Source organism: Bubalus bubalis, chromosome 18, assembly GCF_019923935.1.
Source record: "Bubalus bubalis isolate 160015118507 breed Murrah chromosome 18, NDDB_SH_1, whole genome shotgun sequence".
In the NCBI taxonomy this organism is placed as follows: domain Eukaryota; kingdom Metazoa; phylum Chordata; class Mammalia; order Artiodactyla; family Bovidae; genus Bubalus; species Bubalus bubalis.
The window spans coordinates 51,535,588-51,562,280 of record NC_059174.1 but is presented as its reverse complement, the minus strand read 5'-3'; the positions used below and the strand labels follow the sequence as shown (position 1 = coordinate 51,562,280).

Below are 26,693 nucleotides of genomic sequence, written 5' to 3'. Positions count from 1 at the left end.
CAGTATCTCTCTATCTGATTTAATCTCACTTTAGCATAATACCCACCTTTGCTTTGCAAATAGGTCTGTTTCTTTTCTTTCTTATGGCTGAATAAATTCCATTGTATATATGCCACAACTTCAACACTTAGGTTGTTTCCCTATTGTGAATAATGCTGAAAGAAACATGGGAGTGCACATACCTCTTCAAATAACTATTTTCATTTATTTTGAATATACAAGCAGAAGTAGAATTGCTATGTTAGTTACTCAGTCATGTCTAACTCTTTGTGAACCCATGGACTGCAGCCTGCCAGGTTCCTCTGTCCGTGGAACTTTTCAGGCAAGAATACTGGAGTGGGTATCCATTCTCTTCTCCAGGGGATCTTCCTGACCCAGGAATTGGAACTGGGTCTCCTGCATTGGAGGCAGATTCTTTATCACCTGAGCTACTGGGAAGCCCATCTTTGTAGTAGAGTTTGGAATTAGGAAGTGGGATGTCTCTGGCTTTGTTCTTCTTTCTTGTGATTGCTTTGGCTATTACAGGTTTTTGTGGCTCCAAACAAAATATTAGAATTTTTTTTCTATTTCTGTGAAATATGCCATGGGAATTTTGATACAAATTGCACTGAGTCTATAGACAGACGGCTTTTGGGTAGTAGGGACATTTTAATGATATTAATCCTTCTGATCCAAGTACACAGCATATTTTTCTGCTTATTTGTCTCTTCAATTTCTTCCATCAAAGTCTTATCATTTTTGGTATACAGGTCTTTCATCTCCTTATTTAAATTTATTCCTAAGTATTTTTATTGTCTTTAGTGATATTGTGAATGGAATTATTTTACGTATATTGTTACTGTATAAAAATAGCAACTGGTTTTTGTATGTTAATTTTGTATTATTCAACTTGACAGAAGGCACTAATGAGTTCTAACAGTTTTGATGTACAGTGTTTAGAAAATATATATTTATTTATATATATCTTTTGTTTATATCTGCAAAGGCAATTTTATTTCTTCCTCTCTGACTTGGATGCCTTTTAATTTCTTTATATTTTGATTGCTCAGCTAGGACTTCCAGTACTCTGTGGAATAGAAGTGGTGAGAGTGGGCACCTTTGTTTTGTTTCTGTTTATAAAGGAAAAGCTTTCAACCTTTCATCACTGAGTATGATGTTAGCTCTGACGTATATGGCTTCTATTATGTTATGTTCCATCTATACCAATTTGTTGAGAGTTTTTATCATCAAAGGATGTTGTACTGTCAAATGCTTTTTCTGTATCTATTGAGATGGTCCTATGATTTTTATCTTTCATCCTGTTAAAGTGATGTAACATGGTACATATTGCATATGTTGAATCATCCTTGTATCAGAGGGATAAATCCCACTTGGTCCTAGTGTTGTTTAGTCGCTAAGTCATGTCTGACTCTTTTGTGACCCCATGGCCTGTAGCCTGCCAGGCTCCTCTGTCCCTGGGATTTCCTGGGCAAGAATACTGGAGTGGGTAGCCATTTCTTTCTCCAAGGGATCTTCCCAACCCAGGGATCAAACCCATGTCTCCTGCATTGGCAGTCATATTCTTTACCACTGAGCCACCAGGGAAACCCTGGTCCTAGTATATGATCCTTTTAATACTCTGTTGAGTTCAATTTGTTGATATTTTGTTGAGAAGTTTTGCATCTATGTTTTTCAGAGATATTAGTCTGCAGTTTTCTTTTCTTGTATTCATCTTTTTGTGATGGGCTTGTTTCACTTAGTACAACATTCTCTAGATACATCCGTGTTATAGCATGTGTCGGAATTTCTTCTTTTTAAGGCTAAGTAATACAGCATAAAATATCCAAATGATTTACCAAATAAATAGCAAATCCTTTAACCCAAATCTTAAAGTTATTGTTCCATAAAGGTGCAACATTCCTCTCATTCATTGTTGAGAAGAGTAAAAGCAGCTTATCGTCACTCAACAAGATATACAGTCATAATACCACAGGGTTCTATATTCATATAATCAGAATCACACATTTCCATTTCATGTAGTTTCTCACTTAATAAGCCTGTTCACACTTAATAAGCCTGTTTTAAGTAATCCACATTCACAATATCTGTAAAATGCCCACATAATAAAAGCATGTCTTTCAAGGCATCACATACATTTTAAGTCATACTCACAGATAAAAACACACAGTCTCATAACTAAAGCCATAATCTCACAGGCCTCAAAATGTGCATTATATTATATAATTCCACACACAGTCACAAAAGCACCCAAACTTTTTAATGCTTATTTACAAAGAGTCTGGGAAGGGAAGTTTTATTAGGAGACCAAAATATGTGTTCAAACTTCATTTTCAAGGTGCCCAGACAGCTGGAGAAGGAAATGTTCCACTTCATCCTGGGATCATGGAAGACTCACATGAGGGAAGGTCAGAGTTTACTGCAGTTTCACCTAAGGTCAGCAGGTACAGCGCTGTTTTCACAAGTCTCACGGAAGAACTGAAGAGGAATAAGGCTGAATTGAAATCTGATTTGATTTGGGTAAGATGCAGGGCTGTATTAGAACTTCTATGGGGCCCTTCATCAATAAATAGAAAATAAAAATAACTATTTTGTGATTCTTTAGGTATAGTAATAATAATAAGTTGAGTGTCTTTGAATTAAACATTTCCTTTGACCAAAAATTAGTTTATTTCTGATTTTAAAAGACTTATTAGTAGGCCCCTAAAATCAACCCTGAATATTCACTGGAAAGACTGATGCTGAAGTTCCAATATTTTGATGTGAAGAGCCGACTCATTGGAAAAGACACTGATGTTGGAAAAGATTGAGGGCAGGAGAAGGGGGCGACAGAGGATGAGATGGTTGGGTGGCATCACGGGCTCAGTGGACATGAATTTGAACAAATTCTGCGCGATAGTTGAAGGATGGGGAAGCCTGAGGTGCTGCAGTTCATGGCGTCACAAAGAGTCAGAAAAAGCGACTAAACAACAACAAAGAGTATTGTGGGCTCTAGACGTTTTGCATACTGTGTCTAATGGTTGAGTTGGCCCTGCTAGCGTATGTCTCTGGCAAAAGTCAGCCAGAGGTAGCCCTTAACGGAAAGAAACGCAAGATACTGGGCAGGAGGAATTTCAGGGTGGGGATGGAGGAGTGGGAAGAAAGTGTGCTTAACAAGTTTTATAATATCTCAAAATCTGAAACAAACCATCTTCACATTTACACTCTAGGAAACAAACCAAACAGAAAAACAATCCCATACATAGTGGTTGTTTAGTCGCTAAGTCGTGTCTGACTCTCTTTGTCCTCAAGGTCTGTAGCCTGCCAGGATTCTCTGTCCATGGGATCTCCCTGGCAAGAAAACTGAAGCAGGTTGCCATTTCCTTCTTCAGGGGATCTTTCCCACCCAGGGATAGAACCCCCATCTTCTGCATTGACTGGCGGATTCTTTACTGCTGAGCCACCATATACGGTTACAGACACACATTGAGGTACCACAAAAACACAGAAAATGAAAACGCAAACACACAACCCCAGGGGTTCTTTCTTTAAAAACAAATGCACACTTAATGCCAGGTGTGCTTCTGGCGCTACTCGGGATGCTGATGCTACCTGAGCGGGAATGGGGGTAGGGATGGGGGTCAAAAGACTGAAGTCCCAATCCTCAGAGCTCATACCCAAGAAAACACCGTACCCAAGAGCCCGCCCTCTCCTCCTGCCGCAGGTTTGGGGCTCTGAAGTTCCCAGGATTCCACCCCGCCTTCTACAGACCGGACGCAGATTCCACTCGCCTTCTACAGACCGGACGCAGATTCCACTCGCTTTTTCCACGTATGCTAACCTCACCAGCTACCATCTTCCTTCAGAGGGGTCTAGCCGTTCTCCACCGCGCGCTGACACAGTCCTGGCATCTGCGCGTTCGGATCGCCGAGCTCTCTCAGCGCCAGAAATGTTCCGGATGGACTGCATTTCCCAGAAGCCACCGGGCTCGCATCAGCCTCGGGCCCTGGGTGCTCTTCCGGTGGCGGAGTCCCTACGTGTTAAGTAGATCCCCCAAACGGCACACGCTTCCATAGTCTATTTCGGTAGCCGTCTGGTGACCGGCGCTCAAGGCGAGGACGCTCCGGGCGCGGACAAGACGTGTCGGTCCTCGAATGTAAGGCTCGTGTCTGCGAGAGCAGCAGAGATTTATGTACCTATTGAGAAACTCGTATGTGTAGACGTGTCTCCATGAAGTGTACGTTTGTATGTCATTATTTAATTGGGTGATGGTGCTTATTTCAATGATGCGTGGCTTTTGGATGAGCAGCAGTTGCGTGGCTGTGTGGATTGTCACTGAAACTCTTGGCTTTTGTCTCTGCCGATTCCTCGTATCTCTCCCCTCACAGCCGCTTGGGGTCTGTGGCAGATAAAGGAGGGAAGCCAGAATCTTAGCGTTAGAATGGAAGAATGGAGGATCCCAGCAAGAAGACACAGATTGGATCACGAGATCAGATTTTCTGAAGCTGAATACGGCCCCAAACAGGCTTTTGGGAAGACCTAATGGCAACCCACTCCAGTACTATTGCCTGGAAAGTCCCATGGACGGAGGAGCCTGGTAGGCTGCAGTCCATGAGGCCGCTAAGAGTCCGACACGACTGACCGACTTCCCTTTTCATTTTTCACTTTCATGCGCTGGAGAAGGAAATGGCAACCCACTCCAGTGTTCTTGCCTGGAGAATCCCAGGGACGGGGGAGCCCGGTGGGCTGCCGTCTATGGGGTCGCACAGAGTCGGATACGACTGAAGCGATTTAGCAGCAGCAGCAATGACGTCCTGAGAAGGTAATGGCACCCCACTCCAGTACTCTTGCCTGGAAAATTCCATGGACGGAGGAGCCTGGTAGGCTGCAGTCCATGGGATTGCTGAGGGTCGGACACGGCTGAGCGACTTCACTTTCACTTTTCACTTTCATGCATTGGAGAAGGAAATGGCAACCCACTCCAGTGTTCTTGCCTGGAGAATCCCAGGGACGGCGGAGCCTGGTGGGCTGCCGTCTATGGGGTCGCACAGAGTCGGACACGACTGAAGGGATTTAACAGCAACAGCAACAATGACGTCCTAGGAGTGGTTTCCTCCTGGGAGGGTCCCCTTTGAAAGTCTCGAGGGGCCAGCTATGTTTCCCAGCCACAGCATTTCCAAAACTCTGGGCCCAGAAGCCTGCTGTCAATTCCACAGATTCCACCCTAGACATCAGTTACCCCAGCCTCTCTCACACTGGGAAAGGTCAATGCTGTTCCAGCCTCCTTCCTATTCCCATCTGGTTGTTTATGGTGAACTGGATGAGAGGGGGGGCGTGTTTTGTAAATGAATGTGCTCTCCAAGAAAATGTTGATGTCTCATGTTCATTTTCTCTTTTCTTAGTGCTGCATGTCTCTAAAAAATAGGATCCTGAGAGAGGAAAGAATTTTTGTTAAACAACTAAAAGTTTAAGTTAAAGTGAGTTTGTGTTTCCTCATTGGTAAAATACACTTTAATTTTAAAGGCATATGATCCTGCTTTCCCTGGGGATGAAATATACTGTCTGATAGTAACATATCTGTAAGTCATAGGGCCATGCAGATTAATCACCCTTGTCAGGGTCCCCAAGCCCTTCTGTCTCTAAGTTATTTAACCTGTGGCCTAACATCAGTCCTGTGATCATGTTAGTTTTTGTGGAAAAAGTGATGGGATGTCACTACTGTGGTTCCATTTTATCATTTAAGACTCCACTGTAGCAGACTGGAGCTACAGACTTGCCTTGTGGGCTTGATGAAGTAAGTGGCAATGTTGGAGAATTTCCTGTTGCAAGAAACTGCAGGTAGCTTCTAGCACCTGAGGGTGTCCTCCAGCTGACAGCCATAAAAAAATTGAGGCCATCATTCATCTAGCCACAAGGATATGAATTCTTCCAACAATCTGAATGAACTTGGAATTGAATTCTTCCCCAGTTGAGCCTCTGAATGAGAACACAGCCCAGCTGACACCTGTTTGTAACCTCAAGACCAGCCTGAGGAGAGCACCCAGTGAAACTGTATCCAGACTCCAAGTCCACAAAACACCATGAGATAATAAATGTGTGTTGTGTTAAGATATATTTATGGTTAATTTGTTATGGCAGCAATTGAAAACCATTACCACAGGAAAGACTGTGTAGACTGGAAGAGACTGAGGAGAAATAACAAACAGTCTGGAACTTCCCTGATGGTTCAGTTGCTAAGACTCTGTTCCCAATACAGGAGGCCCAGGTTCGATTCCAAGTCAGGGAACTAGATCCCACATGCCACAACTAAGTGTTAGCATACCACAACTAAAGATCCCACATGCCGCAACTAAGACCCATTGCAGCCAAATAAATAAATATTGTGGGGTGGGAAGAAATAATAGCCAAATGCAATGTGGGATCATGTATAGGATTCTGGAAAAGAAAAAGGACATTAATGGAGGGAAACTGGTGATATTTGAATAAGATATGCCATTGATAGTATCTACTATACCAGTGTTAATTTCATGGTTTTGATAATCATCCTAAGATGTCAACAGTAAGTTGAGGGATATACAGGAAACCCTCTGTACTACTCTTGCAAATTTTCTCTAAGTCTAAAATAAGTAGAAATAAAAATTAACCCCCCCCCCAAAAGAGGAAAATTTTGGCTATCCCAAGACCATGGAGATATTTTCCTGTTTCTTCTTCCAGAAACTTTATAGCTTTAGTTTTCACATTTAGGCATATGATCCATCTTGAATTTATATGTGTGTGTGGTAGGATCAGGGTTAAAACCATTTTTTCCATACAGCTAGCCAATTGCTTTGGTACCATTTGTTGAAAAGACTTTCCTTTCTGTTCTAATTTGCAGTTAGACTTTTATTGTTAAAAAAAAAAAAAGTGGCTATATATGTGCAAGTCTCTTTCTGGACTCTGTTCTGTTGGTCTGTTTGTAAATCCTGTGTCAGTCCCACTGTTTTAATTACAGTAATTACATAATACATATGTCTTGATGACTGGTAATGTATATTCAACAACTTTGTTCTTCAAACTTGCCCTGACTGTTCTGGATTCTTAGCTGTGTGCTGTGCTTAGTCACTCAGTCATGTCCACCTCTTTTCGACCCCATGGACTGCAGCCCACCAGGCTCCTCTGTCCATGGGGATTCTCCAGGCAAGAATACTGGAGTGGGTTGCCATGTCCTCCTCCAGGGGATCTTTCCAACCTAGCGATCAAACCAGGTTTCCCGCATTGTAGGCGGATTCTTTACCATCAGAGCCATTTCCATATAAATTTAGAATGAGTTTTATTAATGTTCTACAAAAAAAAGCTCCTAATATTGTTTAGGAATACATTGAATCAATAGATCAATTTAGAGAAAATTGGTCATCTTAAAATTGATTCTTCTAGTTCATAAACATGAAATAAGTTTCCATTTATTTAATTCTTCTTTCTTTTCTTAATGTTTTGCTTTCGGTCTATAAGTTGAAAACACTTCTTTTGTTAGGTTCATTTCAAAGTGTTTCATATTTTTCTTATTTTTTATACTGTTCAGATTTTTAAAATTTCATTTTCAATAACTTTGTTTTAATATAATTGTTTTATACTGTGACCTTTTATTCAACAAACTTCCTAATAAATTCATGTATTAATAGTTTATAGAATTGAAAAAATTTTTTTCTATGTACAAAATGATGTTATCTGCAAATAAAACTGGCTTTACCTCTTTCTTTCCAATCTTCATACCTTTCATTTCACTTTTTTCTCATATGGTATGTTTTGTGGACTTGGAGTCTGGATACAGTTTCACTGGGTGCTCTCCTCAGGCTGGTCTTGAGGTTACAAACAGGTGTCAGCTGGGCTGTGTTCTCATTCAGAGGCTCAACTGGGGAAGAATTCAATTCCAAGTTCATTCAGATTGTTGGCAGAATTCATATCCTTTTCTAGTAGAAAGTTAAATGGAAGTGGTAAGAGTGGACAGCCTTGCCTTGTTCCTGAGCTCAGAGCAGTGGTCCATATTTCACCTCCCAGTTTTATTCTGCCAGATCCCTTTTATCAACTTAAAGAAGTTCACTTCCATTCCTAGTTTGAAGGATTTTTATCATGAACTGATGTTGAATATTATAAATGGTTTTTCTGCATTTAATGAAATGATTGAATAGTTTTCCTCTTTTATTATTTTTTTAAATAATTTTATGTATTTTTATTTTTGGCTATGCTAGGTCTTCACGGGCTGCATGGGCTTTTCTCTAGTTGCTGCAAGTGGGGGCTACTCTTTGTTGTGGTGCACAGGCTTTTCATTGTAGTGGCTTCTCTTGTTGTGGAGCACGGAGTTCCCTGATAACTCAGTTGGTAAAGAATCTGCCTGCAATGCAGGAGTCCCTGGTTCGATTCCTGGGTCGTTTCAATTCCTGGGTCAGGAGATTCCCTGGAGAAGGGATAGGCTATCCACCTCAGTGTTCTTGGGCTTCCCTTGTGACTCGGCTGATAAAGAATCTGCCCACAGTGCAGGAGTCCTGGGTTCAATCCCTGGGTTGGGACAATCCCCTGGAGAAGGGAAAGGCTACCCACTTCAGTATTCTGGCCTGGAGAAGTTCATGGGGTCATAAAGAGTCGGACATGACTGAGTGACTTTCACTTTCACAGGGCTCTAGGGCACTGGGGCTCAGTAGTTTTGGCTTCCAGGCTCTAGAGCTCAAGCTCAATAGTTGTGGCACACTGGCTTACCTGCTTCACAACATGTGGGATCTTCCTGTATCAGGGATGGAACCTGTGCCTTCTGTATTGGCAGGTGGATGGATTCTTTACCACTGATCCACCAGGGTAACTCTGTCTTATTTAAAGTTGGAAGATTACACTGATTGCTTTTTGAAAATTAAGTGACTTTGCATTTCTAGAATAAATCTCTTGCTCATACATATCAGTGGCCTCTTGCTAATACTTTATTTAATAGTCTTGCATCTACGTTCATGAGAGAGATATACTGTAGTTTTCCTTTCCTATAATGTCCTTGTCAGGTTTTGATGTCATAATTATGGACCTCATGATGTGGTCCATTTTGGGGGTTTGTTTTCTAGAAAAGATAGTTTGGTTGGCATTTTTAATTCCTTAAGTGTTTGGAGAATTTGCCACTGAAGCCTCTGGGCCTGACATTTTATGGGAAGGTCCTTAATACAGATTTAATTTCTTTAATAAATCTATATTCAGATTTTCCATTTTTTATATCAGTTTTAATAAATTGTGTTTTCAAGAAATTTTTAAATTGCATCTACATTTTCAAGTTTATTGTCATAGAGTTCATAAAGTTATGTTATCAATGTATCTCTTATCAAAATAATGTCTATAATATATGTAGTGATATCTCCTTTTATATTCCTGATATGGGCAATGTTTTTCTTGACAGTATACCAAGAGGTTTATCAATCTTATCTTTTCAATGAAATAGCTTTTGGCTTTATTGATTTTTCTCTGTTATATGTCTGGGTTTTTTTTAATGCCATTTGTTTCTTTTAGTATGTTTTACTTTCTGTAGACTTAATTTGTTTTTCCTTTTCTAGCTTCCAGAGATAGATCATTGTTTTTTAACCATTCTACTTTATAAAACATATGTTTATGTTTAGGTGAAGGGGATCAAAGAAGGGTAAAAAGAAAGGGAAAACATAAGTGGGCAGTCATTATAAATGCTCATGATATCTATGGGAGAAAATAAATTATGGATTTACTTGGCATTGCAGTAATTTGACAAAGTATTTTCATAATAATTTCACTACCAATTGATTTGCTATGACTTCAGTACACCTAGCAATTATCAATGGTGATGAGACAATGAATGGTATTTATCTGCAGCATTTGTGAATACAAAACAAAAACAAAAATACACATTTAAAGCTAAAAATATCTTTCAGTTTTTTATTGTTTTGTTTTTTTATAATTTACTTACTTATTCTTTTGGCTGCCCTGGGTCTTCGTTGTTTTGAGTGGGCTTTCTCTAGTTGCAACAAGTCAGGGCTTCTCATTGCAGTGGCTTCCCTTGTTGCAGAGCACAGGATCTAGACACATGGGCTCAGTGGTTGCAGCTTGCGGGTCTAGAGCACAGGTTCAGTAGTTGTGGTGCATGGGCCCAGTTGCCCAGTGGCATGTGGAACCTTCCCAGACCAGGGATAAAAACCGTGTCCTCTGCTTTGGTAAGCAGATTCCTATCCAGTGGGCCACCAGGGAAGCCCTAAAAATGTCTTTGTAAGCATTGGTGTGATTGCATCTCACAAGCTTTGTTATGCCATACTTTCATTATCATTTAGCTTGAAATATTTCCTAGCTTTTTTGCACATTCATGCTTCCATCTAGGATTATTTTCCTTTTGCCTGACTTCTGTTCTTTAGTATTTCTTGTATTATGGGTCTGTTGATACGAAATTCTCTCAGCTGACTTCACTGGTGGCTCAGATGGTAAAGCATCTGCCTACAATGCAGGAGACCTGGGTTCAATCCCTGGGTCAGGAAGATCTCCTGGAGAAGGAAAGGGCAACCCACTCCAGTATTTTTGCTTGGAAAATCCCTTGGATGGAGGAACCTGGTAGGCTACAGTCCATGGGGTCACAAAGAGTCGGACACGACTGAGCGACTTCACTTTGTTAAAAAAAAAAAAAATCATTATTTCACCTTTCTTTCTGAAAGATATCTTCTCTGGGTATAAGAGTCAGAGTTCTCAGGGTTTTTCCTTTTAGCACTTTTTAAACACATGGTTCCATTTTTCAGGCTGCTAAAGATTCTGTTGAGATATGGACTGTTTTTCTTGTTTATTTATAACAGATGTCTTTTTTTAAAACTACATACTTTTAATATATGTTTTTCAGCTTTGTTTCTTAACAATTTGGCCAAGATGTGCCTAGGTATGGATTCCATTATTTCAACTGGTTAGGTTTGCTGAGCTTTTTCATTTATATATCAAGATATTTCATGACAGTTGCACTTTTTGTCCATTATTTCTTCAAATAAATTTTCTGTTCTCTTTTGTTTTAGGTGTTCATTTCTACATTTTGGCAGTTTCTTGTATTTCTCTTACGTTCAGCTCTGGTCTTTTTTTCTCTCAGTATAAGATTATTGTTAATTTAACTTTATGTTAATTAAAACAATTTTCTGCTGTTAAATAATCCTGTAGAGTTTTAATTTTCAGTAATATATTTTGGAAGAAACGGAGTAGCCATCATGGTCAACAAAAGAGTCCAAAATGCAGTACTTGGATGCAATCTCAAAAACGACAGAATGATCTCTGTTTGTTTCCAGGGCAAACCATTCAATATCACGGTAATCCAAGCCTATGTCCCAACCAGTAACGCTGAAGAAGCTGAAGTTGAACGGTTCTATGAAGACCTACAAGTCCTTTTCATTATAGGGGACTGGAATGCAAAAGTAGGAGGTCAAGAAACACCTGGAGTAACAGGCAAATTTGGCCTTGGAATACGGAATGAAGCAGGGCAAAGGCTAATAGAGTTTTGCCAAGAGAACCCACTGGTCATAGCAAACACCTTCTTCCAACAACACAAGAGAAGACTCTACACATGGACATCACCAGATTGTCAACACTGAAATCAGATTGATTATATTCTTTGCAGCCAAAGATGGAGAAGCTCTATACAGTCAGCAAAAACAAGACCGGGAGCTGACTGTGGCTCAGATCATGAACTCCTTATTGCCAAATTCAGACTTAAATTGAAGAAAGTGGGGAAAACCACTAGACCATTCAGGTATGACCTAAATCAAATCCCTTATGATTATACAGTGGAAGTGAGAAATAGATTTAAGGGACTAGATCTAATAGACAGAGTGCCTGATGAACTATGGACAGAGGTTCGTGACATTGTACAGGAGACAGGGATCAAGACCATCCCCATGGAAAAGAAATGCAAAAAAAGCAAAATGGCTGCCTGGGGAGGCCTTACAAATAGCTGTGAAAAGAAGAGAAGCGAAAAGCAAAGGAGAAAACGACAGATACAAGCATCTGAATGGAGAGTTCCAAAGAATAGCAAGGAGAGATAAGAAAGCCTTCCTCAGTGATCAATGCAAAGAAAGAGGAAAACAACAGAATGGGAAAAACTAGAGATCTCTTCAAGAAAATTAGAGATACCAAGGGAACATTTCATGCAAAGATGGGCTCAATAAAGGACAGAAATGGTATGGACCTAACAGAAGCAGAAGATACTAAGAAGAGGTGGCAAGAATACACAGAAGAACTATACAAAAAAGAGCTTCATAACCCAGATAATCACGATGGTGTGATCACTCATCTAGAGCCATTCATCCTGGAATGAAGTCAAGTGGGCCTTAGAAAGCATCACTACGAACAAAGCTAGTGGAGGTGATGGAATTCCAGTGGAGCTATTTCAAATCCTGAAAGATGATGCTGTGAAAGTGCGGCACTCAATATGCCAGCAAATTTGGAAAACTTAGCAGTGGCCACAGGACTGGAAAAGGTCAGTTTTCATTCCAATCCCAAAGAAAGGCAATACCAAAGAATGCTCAAACTACTGCACAGTTGCACCCATCTCACACGCTAGTAAAGTAATGCTCAAAATTCTCCAAGCCAGGCTTCAGCAGTACATGAACCATGAACTTCCAGATGTTTAAGCTGGTTTTAGAAAAGGCAGAGGAACCAGAGATCAAATTGTCAACATACACTGGATCATTGAAAACGCAAGAGAGTTCCAGAAAAACATCTATTTCTGCTTTATTGACTATGCCAAAGCCTTTGACTGTGTGGATCACAATAAACTGTGGGAAATTCTGAAAGAGATGGGAATACCAGACCACCTGACCTGCCTCTTGAGAAATCTGTGTGCAGGTCAGGAAGCAACAGTTAGAATTGGACATGGCCCAACAGACTGGTTCCAAATAGGCAAAGGAGTATGTCAAGGCTGTATACTCAACCTGCTTATTTAACTTATACACAGAGTACATCATGAGAAACGCTGGAGTGGAAGAAGCACAAGCTGGAATCAAGATTGCCGAGAGAAATATCAATAACCTCAGATATGCAGATGACACTACCCTTATGGCAGAAAGTGAAGAGGAACTAAAAAGCCTCTTGATGAAGGTGAAAGAGGAGAGTGAAAAAGTTGGCTTAAAGCTCCACATTCAGAAAACGAAGATCATGGCATCTGGTCCCATCACTTCATGGGAAATAGATGGGGAAACAGTGGAAACAGTGTCAGACTTTATTTTGGGGGGCTCCAAAATCACTGCAGATGGTGATTGCGGCCATGAAATTAAAAGACGCTTACTCCTTGGAAGGAAAGTTATGACCAACCTAGATAGCATATTGGAAAACAGAGACATTACTTTGCCAACAAAGTTCCGTCTAGTCAAGGCTTTGGTTTTTCCAGTGGTCATGTATGGATGTGAAAGTTGGATTGTGAAGAAAGCTGAGCGCCGAAGAATTGATGCTTTTGAACTATGGTGTTGGAGAAGACTTGAGAGTCCCTTGGACTGCAAGGAGATCCAACCAGTCCATCCTAAAGGAGATCAGTCCTGGGTGTTCATTGGAAGGACTGATGCTGAAGCTGAAACTCCAGTATTTTGGCCACCTCATGCGAAGAGTTGACTCACTGGAAAATACCCTGATTCTGGGAGGAATTGGGGGCAGAAGGAGAAGGGGACAACAGAGGATGAGATGGCTGGATGGCATCACCGACTCGATGGACATGAGTTTGAGTGAACTCTGGGAGTTGGTGATGGACAGGGAGGCCTGGCGTCCTGTGATTCATGGGGTCACAAAGAGTTGAACACGACTGAGCGACTGAACTGAACTGAATATATTTTTATAAGAATAAAATATCCATGTGATTCTTGTTTTAGGAGTCTTAACCTCTATTGATATGCTCCATTTTGCATTCCATATTTTTCATCTTTTCCTCTCTTTTCTTTAGCATGTTAATCATAATATCTTCAAATCCTGTCTGTTAGCTCCACTGACTGGATTATCTTTGGGTTTATTTCTATTGAGACTTTTCTTTCTTGATTATCAGTAACATTTTCCTGTTTCTTTGCATTTTCATTAAGTTTTATCATAGACTGGCATTGTGAATAACATATTATTGACACTCTGAATTATGTTATCTTCCTTTAATAAACCTACAGTCAGGGTTTCTCAGCCTTGGCACTGTTGGTATTTTTGACTAGAAAATTCTTTATTGTGGGGGGCTTTCCTGTGCGTTGTAGGATGTTTAGTAGCATCCCTAGTCTCTACCCACTAGATAGTAGCCTCCCTCCACACATTTCGACAACCTAATATGTCTCCAGACATTGCCACGTGTGCCCTGAGGAGCAGGATCACCCCCAATTGAGAACCAGTGATCTCATTTTAAATATCTACTTCATTTTCTTTTCTTAATTTTGGCTATGCTGGATCTTCAGAGTGGCACAAGTCTCTCTAGTTGTGGTGCAAGGGGTTAGTTGCCCTGCAGCATGTGGGGTCGTAGTTTCCTTACCAGGGATTGAACCTGTGTTCCCTGCATTGGAAGGTGGATTTTTAACTGCTGGGCCACCAGGGAATTCCCTTACTTCATTTCCATTATATGAATGAATACGTTTTATTTAATTAATTACCCATCTAAGTACCTTTAGACTTTTCTCCAGCTTTTTTTTTTTTTTTTCCATTTTAACTAGTGTCTGTCATCATATTCCTTTATACATTTCTAGGCACGTTTTACCATTATTTTTTTGATGAAGACTCTGAAATGGCTTTCTATCATTAAATTATTCTTAGGCATATTTTTTTGTACAAGTCTCAACTGCAGTAGGTTTTCATAGGTCTACAGGACAGCATGAGCATAAGATTCTTGTTTTCCTACAACCTTATTAATACATGGTGCATCATTAACTTTTAAAATCTGACAGTAGAATACCTGTGAAATGGTACTCTTTATTTAAAACATCTTTAGTAGGTCTTTTGGCAGGTGATATCTTAATTACCTGTGCTCAGATTTCATACAATGGAACAACAACAACAAAAAAAACTGGGTGTCAGAGACAACAGTTAAAGTTGAGTTTATAATTATAGAAATGTTGGAGAAGGAAATGGCAACCCACGCCAGTGTTCTTGCTTGGAGAATCCCAGGGATGGGGGGGCCTGGTGGGCTGCCGTCTATGGAGTCGCACAGAGTCGGACACAACTGAAGCGACTTAGCAGCAGCAGTGACTATATAACATCCAGCTGAAGACTAGCCAGGGGGGTACTCTTTCTGCCCACTTCTGATGCCTATGTCAGAAGCTTTCTCTGTCTCCTTTATACTTTAATAAAACTTTATTACACACACACACACACACACACACACACACAAATTATAGAAATGTGTTTCAAAACACATCACTTCTACTTGCTGTTTATTATATGGGGAAATATCTTTACTTCTTTGAGCTTCTATTTCCCCATCTGTTGAACTGAGTTAATAATTACATTTTAGGATTAAAAGTTAATGTGTATAGAGCAGCTATCACATAGAAGGTTGCAAAAATCTATGTGTTGCTATACAGCTATAGTGAGCATAAATTCACCTCTCTCTTGTGGGTACTGGGTGGGTTGGGAGCAGGGGATGTGGGGGAGCACAGGAAATAATTCATGTCAGAAAGCAAAGTAGATCCTGATGGGAAAAACCCAGGTTGGTCACCCCAGGGGACCTTGAGAGTCAAGTTCAGGCTTCATATGGGCAGGCAGTTTTAGAGTAGTTAAGTTTTTCAGATTGGTCTCTACTGTTTTCTGCCCTTTGTCTAGCAGAGTCCAGATCCACTGGGAGGCCATGAGCTTATTGAAGTTTTTATTGTATGGCCTGGTCTCAACCCTGGCAGGTAGGGCTGGATTGGGGAGGATCCACTCATTGTGACTGGACAACCCAGGATGGGTACATGTGGTGTGATCAGAATTAGAAATAGGCCAGAGAGGTGTGTCTGGAACTGGCTTTGCCTCAGAGAGCCCCTGCTGTGTATCCATGCTTGTGTGGCTTGTTTCTTAGGCATAAGAAAGGGTGGTTGGATTTGTCTGGGGTGTGTGTGTAAGTGTGTGTGTGTGTGTGTAAGTGTGTGTGTGTGTGTGAGTTAGTCACTCAGTTGTGTTCAACTCTTTGTGATCCCATGGACTGTAGACTGCCAGGCTCCTCTGTCCCTGGCATTTCCCAAGCAAGACTACTGAGTGGGTTGCCATTTCCTTCCCCAGGAGATCTTCCCAACCCAGGATTGAACCCATCTCCTGCATTGCAGGCCAATTCTTTACCACCTGAGCTATCAGGGAAGCCGGAATTGTCTGGACTCCTACTCATATTCCCTGACATGTGTTTATGTGTTTGGGAAGGGGAAGAGTGGCAAGGACAATGGGAAGCAGGAATAAAGAAGAAAAAAGAAAGGCTCTCATACCTTAATTTTTGGAGTTCTGAGCTATGCTGGGTCTCAAAGCTTCTTTTTCCTCCCTCAGCTCTGGCTTCTCTGGACTCAGCTTCTGAGAATGATTGGCAATTCTAAAATCATGGCCCTGGTAAGTGGATGTCTCTATTTCCTTCCTGAAATATAGTTTTTAATTCAGGTAATATTTTCATTCTTTAGCCCCAAATCTTCTTAGGGAAGCTGTATCTCTAAGCCAATTTTCACTTTTTCCCTTTACAGAAGATGATTGTGTCCTCTCTGTTTGCTCCCTTTTTTTGAACTGGTTTTTCAGTTTTTCATCAAATAATTTATGTATCTTGTATGTTCAGTCTTCTTTTAGGGGCAGAGTTGGAGCAGTGAAGGGGTAGAGTACCTTGAAGGAAATATTGGAGCTTCCCCTGTTGGGTTTGTAGTTTAATTATATAAAAATGGTGGTCCTCTTTGACCAGAAGAGGGAGAACTTTCTCCACTGTTTCCCAGGTAGATAAGGGAGAGAGGTTGAGGGCAGTAGGAGAAGGGGCCAACAGAGGATGAGATGGTTGGATGGCATCACTGATTCAATAGACATGAATTTGAACAAAACTCCAGGAGATAGTGAAGGACAGGGAAGCCTGACATGCTGTAGTACATGGGGGTCACAGAGTCAGACATGACTTAGGGACTGAACAACAACAAAGGGTGAATTTGGTTATGAATGGTCTCAGTCTCAGTGTGGGATGAGACCTCAGCTTTGAAAAGCTTTTAGGTTTGGGTTGAAATGGAGTTGGTCCCTTCCTAGAAAGAGAGAGAGGTGGGGTTCTGGCTAAGGAATCACTGAGAAATGAATAGGGTTCTGAGGTCCATTATGTGGTGGAAGAGAAATTGCTGGTCTTGAGTGATTCAGTATTATTCTGGATCATTCTATATTAGTGTGTTCTAACTCAAGAACAAGAAGTTCAATAAGAGATTGTAAAAAGGAAGATAATTGGGAACCACATCTGCTGGATAATACTAAACTTTGAGGAAGAGGTCAGGATTTTTGTCCAGCCGAAATACTATAATAGTATATATGTTATTATTAATAACCTAACACTTTAAGAAAGATTAAACCTGATGTCTATGAAAAACCTGATGTTTATGAAAGTGTAAATTTGTCAGAATAAGGGAAATACTTATGATATAATTTGACATATAATATGCTTGTGTCTTGACAATAATGGATGCCCTTCTCCAATTAGATAAAATTGTTTGGATTCTTCTTTAGTCAAGAATCCCCACGTTGATTCTTCCCTGCTGGTCCAGCGGTTAAGACTCCGTGCTTCACTGCAGGGGGCAGGGCTTCTATCCCTGGTCGGGGAACTAAGATCCCATATGCTGGATGGCACAGCCAAAAAATAAAAAATAAAACATTAAAAGAAAGAATCCCCAAGTTTCAGCATAATAATTTGGGCTATAGTATAAATTATATGTTATCTTACTAGCTATAAATATTGGTATATCTGGAAAGTTGTTTAAATTTAGTTATTGATCTCTATTTAAAAGTGAAATAGAGATTGATGGTTTTGGAAAACTCAGCAGTGGCTACAGAACTGGAAAATGTCAGTTTTATTCCAATCCCAAAGAAAGGCAATGCCAAAGAATGCTCAAACTACCGCATAATTGCACTCATCTCACATGCTAGCAAAGTAATGCTCAAAATTCTCCAAGCCAGGCTTCAGCAATACGTGAACTGTGAACTTCCAGATGTTCAAGCTGGTTTTAGAAAAGGCAGAGGAACATGAAATCAAGTTGCCAACATCCATTGCATCATTGAAAAAGCAAGAGAGTTCCGGAAAAACATCGATTTCTGCTTTATTGAATATACCAAAGCCTTTGACTGTGTGGGTCCCAACAAACTGTGGAAAATTCTTAAAGAGATGGGAATACCAGACCACTTCACCTGCCTCTTGAGAAATCTGTATGCAGGTCAAGAAGCAACAGGTAGAACCAGACATGGAACAACAGACTGGTTCCAAATTGGGGAAGGAGTGCGTCAAGGCTGTATATTTTTACCCTGCTTATTTAACTTCTATGCAGAGTACATCATGCGAAATGCCAGGCTGGATGAAGCACAAGCTAGAATCAAGACTGCTGGGAGAAAAAAAAAAAAAAAAGACTGCTGGGAGAAATATCAATAACCTCAGATATGCAGATGACACCACCCTTATGGCAGAAAGCAAAGAAGAACTGAAGAGCCTCTTGATTAAAGTGAAAGAGGAGAGTGAAAAAGCTGACTTAAAACTCAACATTCAAAAAACTAAGATCATCACCAGTCCAAGTTCGATGCATGAAACAGGGCACTCAAAGCCAGTGCACTGGGACAACCCTGAGGGATGGGGTGGGGAGGGAGGTGGGAGGGTGGTTCAGGATGGGGGACACATGTACACTCATGGCTGCAATGTATGGCGAAAACCACCACAATATTGTAAAGTAATTAGCCTCAAATTAAAATAAATTAATTAATTAAAAAAAAAAAAGAAAAACTAAGACCATGGCATTCAGTTTCATCATTTCATGGCAAATAGATGGGGAAACAATGGAAATAGTGAGAGACTTAATTTTCTTGGGCTCCAAAATCATTGCATATGGTGACTGCAGCCATAAAATAAAAGACACTTACTCCTTGGAAAGAAAGTTATGACCAACCTAGATAGCATATTAAAAAGCAGAGACATTACTTTGTCGACAAAGGTCCGTCTAGTCAAGGCTATGGTTTTTCCAGTAGTCATGTATGGATGTGAGAGTTGGACCATAAAGAAAGCTGAACACTTTTGAACTGTGGTGTTGGAGAAGACTCTTGAGAGTCCCTTGGACTGCAAGGACATCCAACCAGTCAATCCCAAAGGAAATCACTCCTGAATATTCATTGGGAGGATTGATGCTGAAGCTGAAGCTCCAATACTTTGGCCATCTGATGCAAAGAACTGACTCAATGGAAAAGACCTGATGCTGGGAAAGATGGAAGGCAGGAGGAGAAGGGGACAACAGAGGATGAGATGGTTGGATGGCATCACCGACTCGATTGACATGAGTTTGAGCAAGCTCTGGGAGTTGGTGATGGACAGAGAAGTCTGGCGTGCTGCAGTCCATGGGGTCGCAAAGAGTCAGACATGACTGAGCAATTGAACTGAGGCACTGTACTTCAGATACACTAATTTATTTCTTCTCATCTAACCATGTCATGATCTTTAACTTCAGCTTACTTGTTTTTATGATATATCACCCCCTGCTGCAACTCAATATTTCATCTTGAATTTTTTTTTCCACTTTTACAAATAATACATGGATCTGTCATTTCAGATGCCTCTTACATTCAGTGATGTGTCCATAGACTTCTCTCAGGAGGAGTGGGAATGCCTAAATTCAGATCAGAAGAATTTGTACAGAGATGTGATGTTGGAGACTTATACTAACTTGGTATCACTGGGTAAGGACATCTGCCTGGAATAATGTAGAATCTCCTGTCTGGAATATCCACTTTCTTTACTGTATATTTTATGCTCTGTGTCAATACACTCACAAAATTTCTGCTCCATATTCTCAAAGGACTATTTTGGGCTTTGTTAGATGGAAATGGGCTCCTCCATTCAGCACCTACATCTCCCCTTTCCTTCATTTACCATCCTACCTCCTTCTGATCCATCCTGTAGTTGCTTCCTTTTTAAAATGACCAAAGGATTGAATCCTGGGATTTTTCTGCATAACTGCTGGCAAAGAAGGCAAATTTCATATTATGTATATGTTCAGAATATCTATAAATATTCTATTTTAATTTCTAATTCACCTGTATGGAGAACAGGTAGCAAAGAGTCTGGTTTTCTCTTTACTACAAATGAGCCTTTGTAATTTTTTACATTGGTAGGGTGAATCAAGCTCATTAACTTTTTGAGTATTATTTAAAATTTTATAGCAGTGGAAATGTTGGCTTTCAGTGATTTGATAGGTTCTAGTCAGAAGTGTTGGAGAAGGCAATGGCACCCCACTCCAGTACTCTTGCCTGGAAAATCCCATGGATGGAGGAGCCTGGTTGGCTGCAGTCCATGGGGTCGCTGAGGGTCGGACACGACTGAGCGACTTCACTTTCACTTTTCACTTTCATGCATTGGAGAAGGAAATGGCAACCCACTCCAGTGTTCTTGGCTGGAGAATCCCAGGGACGGTGGAGCCTGGTGGGCTGCCGTCTATGGGGTCGCACAGAGTCGGACACGACTGAAGTGACTTAGCAGCAGCAGCAGTCAGAAGTGTCTTTGTTCAGTTTTTAGAAAAAATAGATCATTCTCTCCTCTCTTCTGGGATTCTAATTATACTTAAGTTAGATCTTTTGAGATCTTTTCTCACAGTTCTGAGTCAATAAAGGGCTTCCCAGGTGGCACTAGTGGCAAAGAACTTGCTTGCAAATGCAGGAGACATAAGACACATGGGTTCGATCCCTAGATCAGGAAGAACCCCTGGAGCAAGGCATGGCAACCCACTCTAGTATTCTTGTCTGGAAAATACCATGGACAGAGGAGTCTGGCAGGCTACAGTCCATAGAGTCACAAAGAATCGGACACGAATGAAGCAACTTAGCATGCACACACCCACTGAAGCAATACGATGTGAGAGATTAAGAGTTAGAGAGAGATAGTTGGTGATTGCCACATAATTTTCATAAACTAGATCATTATTTTACTCAGCTGCCTTCTCCAGTGACCTTGACTTTAATCCTTACTTACTGTGATTTTCATCCGTTACCTTTTTTTAATTCAGTATTTTATTCTACAGTTAATTATGTAATACCTTATGATACAACTTGTTTTTCAGTAGTAGGTAGAAGAAATTTTGAATGCATATGTGAGTTTTAGAGTATGAAAATAAGAAGTAAAATAAATGAGACAATATGTACTATAGAAAAGCATCATGAAGACAGAATTAGGTGTTGGGATATAGAATAAGGGATATGAATATACTTACATTTAGCAGGGCCAGCCTTTCTGAGGAAGTGATTTCTAACCTGCCACACCTGGAGGTAGTCATTTATAGAAGCCACCTAAGAGGATTCCTGCAAGGTAGAGCATTCATGTGAAGCCACAGGCAATGGGAAACATCACAATATGTTCTTGTAGCTGAAAAGAAGCAATGTGGTCAGATATAGGGGAACAAAGATGTCAAGGGCTTGAAATTAATTTGTAGAAATAAGACAGAGTCTTCTTATTTGTGGTTATATGCTTGGGTTTCATCCTAAGATAAAGACAGACCTCCATTCGTGATTATATATTTGGGTTTCATCCTAAGATAAAGACAGACCTTTGGAAAAATTACATAGAGATCCATCTGGTTGTGTTGTTGTTTAGTCACTAAGTCATGTCTGACTCTTTGTGACCCCATGGACTGCAGCACAGCAGGCTCCTCTGTCCTCCAGTATCTCCTGGAGTTTGCTCATGTCCATTGAGTCAATGATGCTATCTAACCATCTCATCCTCTGCTGCCCTCTTCCCCTGCCCTCAACCTTTCCCAGCATCAGGGTCTTTTCAAATGAGTCAGCTCTTCATATCAGGTGGCCCAAGTATTGGAGCTTCAGCTTCAGAATCAGTCCTTCCAATGAATAGTCAGGGTTAATTTCCTTTAGGATTGACTGGTTTGATCTCCTTGCAGTCCAAGGGACTTTCAAAAGAGTCTTCTCCAGCATCACAATTTGAAAGCATCAATTATTTGGAGTTCAACCTCCTTTAAAGTCTAATTCATACCCATACATGACTACTGGAAAAACCATCTGACAGAAAACATTAAAATGTAGTTGATCAAGACCTACTCATAGATTTTGATTCACTCAGTCTCAGTGGATATCTAAAGGGTAGTATATCCACATGGAGAAGGCAATGGCACCCCACTCCAGTACTCTTGCCTGGAGAATCCCATGGATGGAGGAGCCTGGAAGGCTGCAGTCCATGGGGTCGCTGAGGGTCGGACACGACTGAGCGACTTCACTTTCACTTTTCACTTTCATGCATTGGAGAAGGAAATGGCAACCCACTCCAATGTTCTTGCCTGGAGAATCCCAAGGACGGGGGAGCCTGATGGGCTGCCGTCTATGGGGTCGCACAGAATCAGACACGACTGAAGTGACTCAGCAGCAGTATATCCACAAGCTGATCATGCCTTCTATAAAACTTCTCACTGCCTCCTCCAGGTTGGTAGTCTTGAGGGTTTTAGCCCACTGTAGCTCCTTTTGCCTGGCAAAGCAATAAAGCTATTCTTTATAATAAATAAAGAATAAAATAAAAAGGGGGGAGGGTAGTATATGTAAGAAATTCCTGTGATAATTCTGATCCACAACTAATTGAGAACTACTGATTTTTCTCTTTGCCTACTCACAAACGTTACATTCTCATATGAACTTTCAGAGTCCATTGCGCCTTTAAAAAACTTTATCACAGTAATTTAGAATTTTATGGCCTTTTACTTCTAATGGATTTACTTGTCAATTTTATCATTATTCTTACTATATTTCCCCCTGTACTGGAAAAATAGCATTTGTTCATTTTCTTGTTTTCTTTCAGACTTTGATTTCACAACTGAGAACAACAAATTATCTTCAGAAAAAAGCAGTTTTGAAGTAAATTCATACCATTGGAAGATAATGAAAAGTAAAACCTTCAACCTTATGGGGTTTATTTTCAGAAATGACTCACAGAGCAGAAATCAATTTGAAGGACAACAGGCATCTCAAGTGGGACATTTTAGTCAAATGATATTCCAAAAACATATATCTCTTCCTCTGCATCAGAGAATTCACACTAAAGAGAAGTCATATGAATGTAAGGAATGTAGGAAGGGCTTTAGGAAATATTCACATCTTACTGAAAATCTGAGAGACCATAGTGGTGTGAGACCCTATGACTGTAGAGAACGTGGAAAGGCCTTCCCAGTTCTCCAGCATTTTATTAGACATAAAAAAAGTCACACCGATTTGAAGTCTTATGAATGTAATGGATGTGAGAAAGCCTTTAGATTGTATTCACAGCTTATTCAACATCAGATAATTCATACTGGTGTGAAACCCTACAAATGTAAGCAATGTGGAAAGGCCTTTAGACGTCATTCTCACCTTACTAAACATCAGAACATTCATGTTGGTTTGAAACCCTACAAATGTAAGGAATGTGGGGAAACTTTTAGGTTCTACCAACCCATGTGTCTCCATCAGAAAATTCATCATGGTATGAAACCTTATATCTGTAAGGAATGTGGAAAGGCCTTTGCTCATCATTCAAGTCTCTATCAACACAAGAAAATTCATTCTGGTGAGAAACCATATAAATGTAAACAGTGTGGAAAGGCCTTTGTTCGCAGCTGTCTACTTACTGAACATCAGAGAAGTCATACTGGTGAAAAGCCTCATGAATGTAAGGAATGTGGAAAGGCCTTTAGTAGGGCCTCAAGCCTTCTTAGACATAAAAGGATTCGTAGTGGTGAGAAACACTATGATTGTAAGGAATGTGGGAAGGCCTTCTGTAGAGGTTATGAACTTACACAACATCAGAGAATTCATACTGGTGAGAAGCCCCATGAATGTAAAGAATGTGGGAAGACTTTTAAGCTCCATTCTTACCTTATTAAACATCAGATCATTCACAGTGACTTGAAACCATATGAATGTAAACATTGTGGGAAAGCCTTCAATCGTGTTGGGAACCTTAAAATACACAAGTCAATTCATACTGGGGAGAAACCTTATGAATGTAAGGAATGTGGAAAAACCTTTAGAGTTAATTCTCAACTAAATTATCATCAGACAGTCCATACTGGCTTGAAACCATATATATGTAAAGAATGTAAAAAGGCCTTCCGTTCTGTATCAGGTCTTTCTCAACATAAGAGAATTCATACTGGTGAAAAAACCTTATGAATGTAAGGAATGTGGTAAGGCCTTTAATCGTAGCGAGCGACTTATTCAGCATCAGAGAATTCATACTGGCATGAAGCCACATAAATGTACGGGATGCAGGAAGCCTTTACTCGTTGCTCTCAACTTACTCAACATCAAAGATTTCACATTGGCGAGAAACTCTTAATGTAATGAAAGTCAGCCTTTAGCCTTGGCACATCCTTTAATGTTATCACTTTTCTACCACCTAACTATGTCATGCTAAAGATTATTATTTAACATAAATATAAATGGTTGGAAGGGTGTCTGGCTCAGAGTATTTGCTTACTATTAATAATTATTCTTTAATGATAATTACTAGTATTGTTATAAATTCACATGGAAGGAAGACCCTATGAGCATTTTAAAAATCTTTCTATCATCACTCATCCATATTTCACGTCAGAGCATTAATTTTGCACAAAATCCCATAGAATGTATTAAACAGGAAATTTTTTTATTCAGAGCTCATCCCCCTGAAGATGAATAATGGGAAGAAACCCTATGCCTTTGCTGAATGTTGAGTGTATAGCTGTTGAGAAATTACAAAATGGCTTGAAGAAATTTTCTTACAGTAATTTCTGGGATACAGGTGACAGACAATTCACATTCTCTACAATTCATGGAAATTAGAGATTTCAGTTGGGTAGCCAAAAGAGAGGTGTTGACCTGGCAAAGTTTTCCTCAAGTATTTGAAAAATTTCACATTTACATGAATGGTACAATGGTATAATGAAGGTTTGTTTGCCTTCCACCTAGATTCAGTGTATTGCCACTCTCTCTCCATCTAAGAATGTATATATATTCACAGCTATCATATTTATAACATATTGAACTTATATACATATATATGTTATATACTATAGTATATCATAGTGCTGTGCTTTTTGAGTAAATGTTTCAGGTATCACCTCACCTCTAAAAAAAAAATCAACATCTCAAAAATACAACTCCTAGATTTAAAGATTATCTTCTACATGACTATTAGGCCATTGTCACCTAAAAGACATTAATACTAGACCTATAATGTTCTATAATCAGTCCATTTACGGATTTCTCCAATTATTTAAGAAATGTCTTTAAAAAGTGTTTGCTTTTTCTAAAAGCTCAAAACAAACTAAGGTCATATATTTTATGATTATGGCAGTTGAGTCTGTTTTGGTCAAGAACTTATCGTCCACCTATTTTGTGAGTCAAACTCTTTGAAGACTCAAGAGAAGTACCCCATATAATGTTGCCCATTCTAGATTTGTGCTAATTTTTCTTCAGATAGGCTTGTTTCTCTAACCTTCACATTTACTGTGAACATTATGTCTAGAGGCTTGATTAGGTATCAGATTAAACATTTTTGGCAAGATAACTTCATAGACAATATTGTGTGCTCAATATTTTGTCAAATAACAGGGGGCACATAAGTGAAGCTATGTTTAATCTCCTGATTCATGTATTGACTACCAGCTCTCTTCGTTGCATCAGTACTTTTTTTTTCTTTTTTTGCAGTCAAGAAGTAGTAATCCATAAAGTCGCATCAGCACTCCACTTGGAAATTTAAAGTCTTTTGTATTTTAAAGAAATTAAGACCAAAAAACTTTTGTATTTACTCATATATTTACCTTTTCACATGATCTTCATTCTTTCCCAATGATCTAAATTCCATTATCAATTCCTTTCAGCTTGAAGAACTTAATTTCTTGGAGTACATGTCTGCTAATGACAAATTTTCATTGTGTCTTTTACTGAAATGCCTTTGTTCTTTATGGATTCTTTTCTTTGCTACTGAATTCTGGGTCTTGTTTTTTATATTTTTCTGCTTCATTTCTGAAGTCAAGTCACTTTTGTCTTCATGCTTCCAACATTTTCTCATTACCTTCAGTTTTCAGCTGTTTAAATATGATGTGCCTCAGTATGGTTTTCTTTGTGTTAATCCTTTTTGGATTAACAGGGTTGATTTCCTTTAGGATTGAGTGGCTTGATCTCCTTGTTGTCCAAGAGACTCTCAAGAGTCTTCTCCAGTACCAAAGTTCAAAGGCATCAATTCTTTGGTGCTTAGTCTTCCTTATGGTCCAAATTTCACATCCATAAGTGACTACTGGAAAAACCACAGCTTTGACTATATGGACCTTTGTTGGCAAAGTGTATATGTATCATCTGTTTCTCTGGAGAACCCAGACTAACGCACACAAAGAAAAAATCTCAGCTATGATGGGGCTCAGCAATTATGCCATCCACTGAATGTAACCTATGGAAGTTGTTTGAAGGAACTCTTAGGGGAGGGGATCCAGCCAAATGATACTTAAATCACAACTAAGCTTTCAGGGAAAGGGAAATGAAGTGCACATCCAGGGGTGATGCTCCGCACCTCTGATCTTCCAGTTCCTTTCAAA

General features: G+C 39.9%; 2 protein-coding genes across 4 annotated transcripts in view; one reads left to right on the top strand and one right to left on the bottom strand.

The window, feature by feature from the left end:
• Window positions 1-2,235: 2,235 nt before the first annotated feature.
• The window catches only part of ZNF283 (zinc finger protein 283), a 44,963-nt gene continuing 20,505 nt past the window's right edge, over window positions 2,236-26,693 (bottom strand). The window contains exons 4-5 of one of the 3 annotated variants that reach the window (XR_006640265.1): window positions 21,357-21,444; window positions 2,236-2,475 (exon numbers count right to left, since the gene is read on the bottom strand). The gene's annotated coding sequence lies outside the window, so the exon portion shown is untranslated. Of the gene's footprint in view, window positions 2,476-7,719; window positions 7,865-17,492; window positions 17,739-21,356; window positions 21,445-26,693 lie in introns of those variants that run through there. The other 2 variants (XR_006640266.1, XR_006545837.2) reach the window with 2 other exon arrangements.
• ZNF404 (zinc finger protein 404) lies at window positions 4,990-25,669 on the top strand. Its single transcript, XM_045163502.1, is given in 6 exon segments — window positions 4,990-5,453; window positions 16,438-16,497; window positions 19,704-19,830; window positions 22,943-24,279; window positions 24,281-24,386; window positions 24,389-25,669. Coding segments are annotated over 5 exon segments (1,674 nt in total). The 5' UTR covers window positions 4,990-5,453; window positions 16,438-16,467; the 3' UTR covers window positions 24,463-25,669.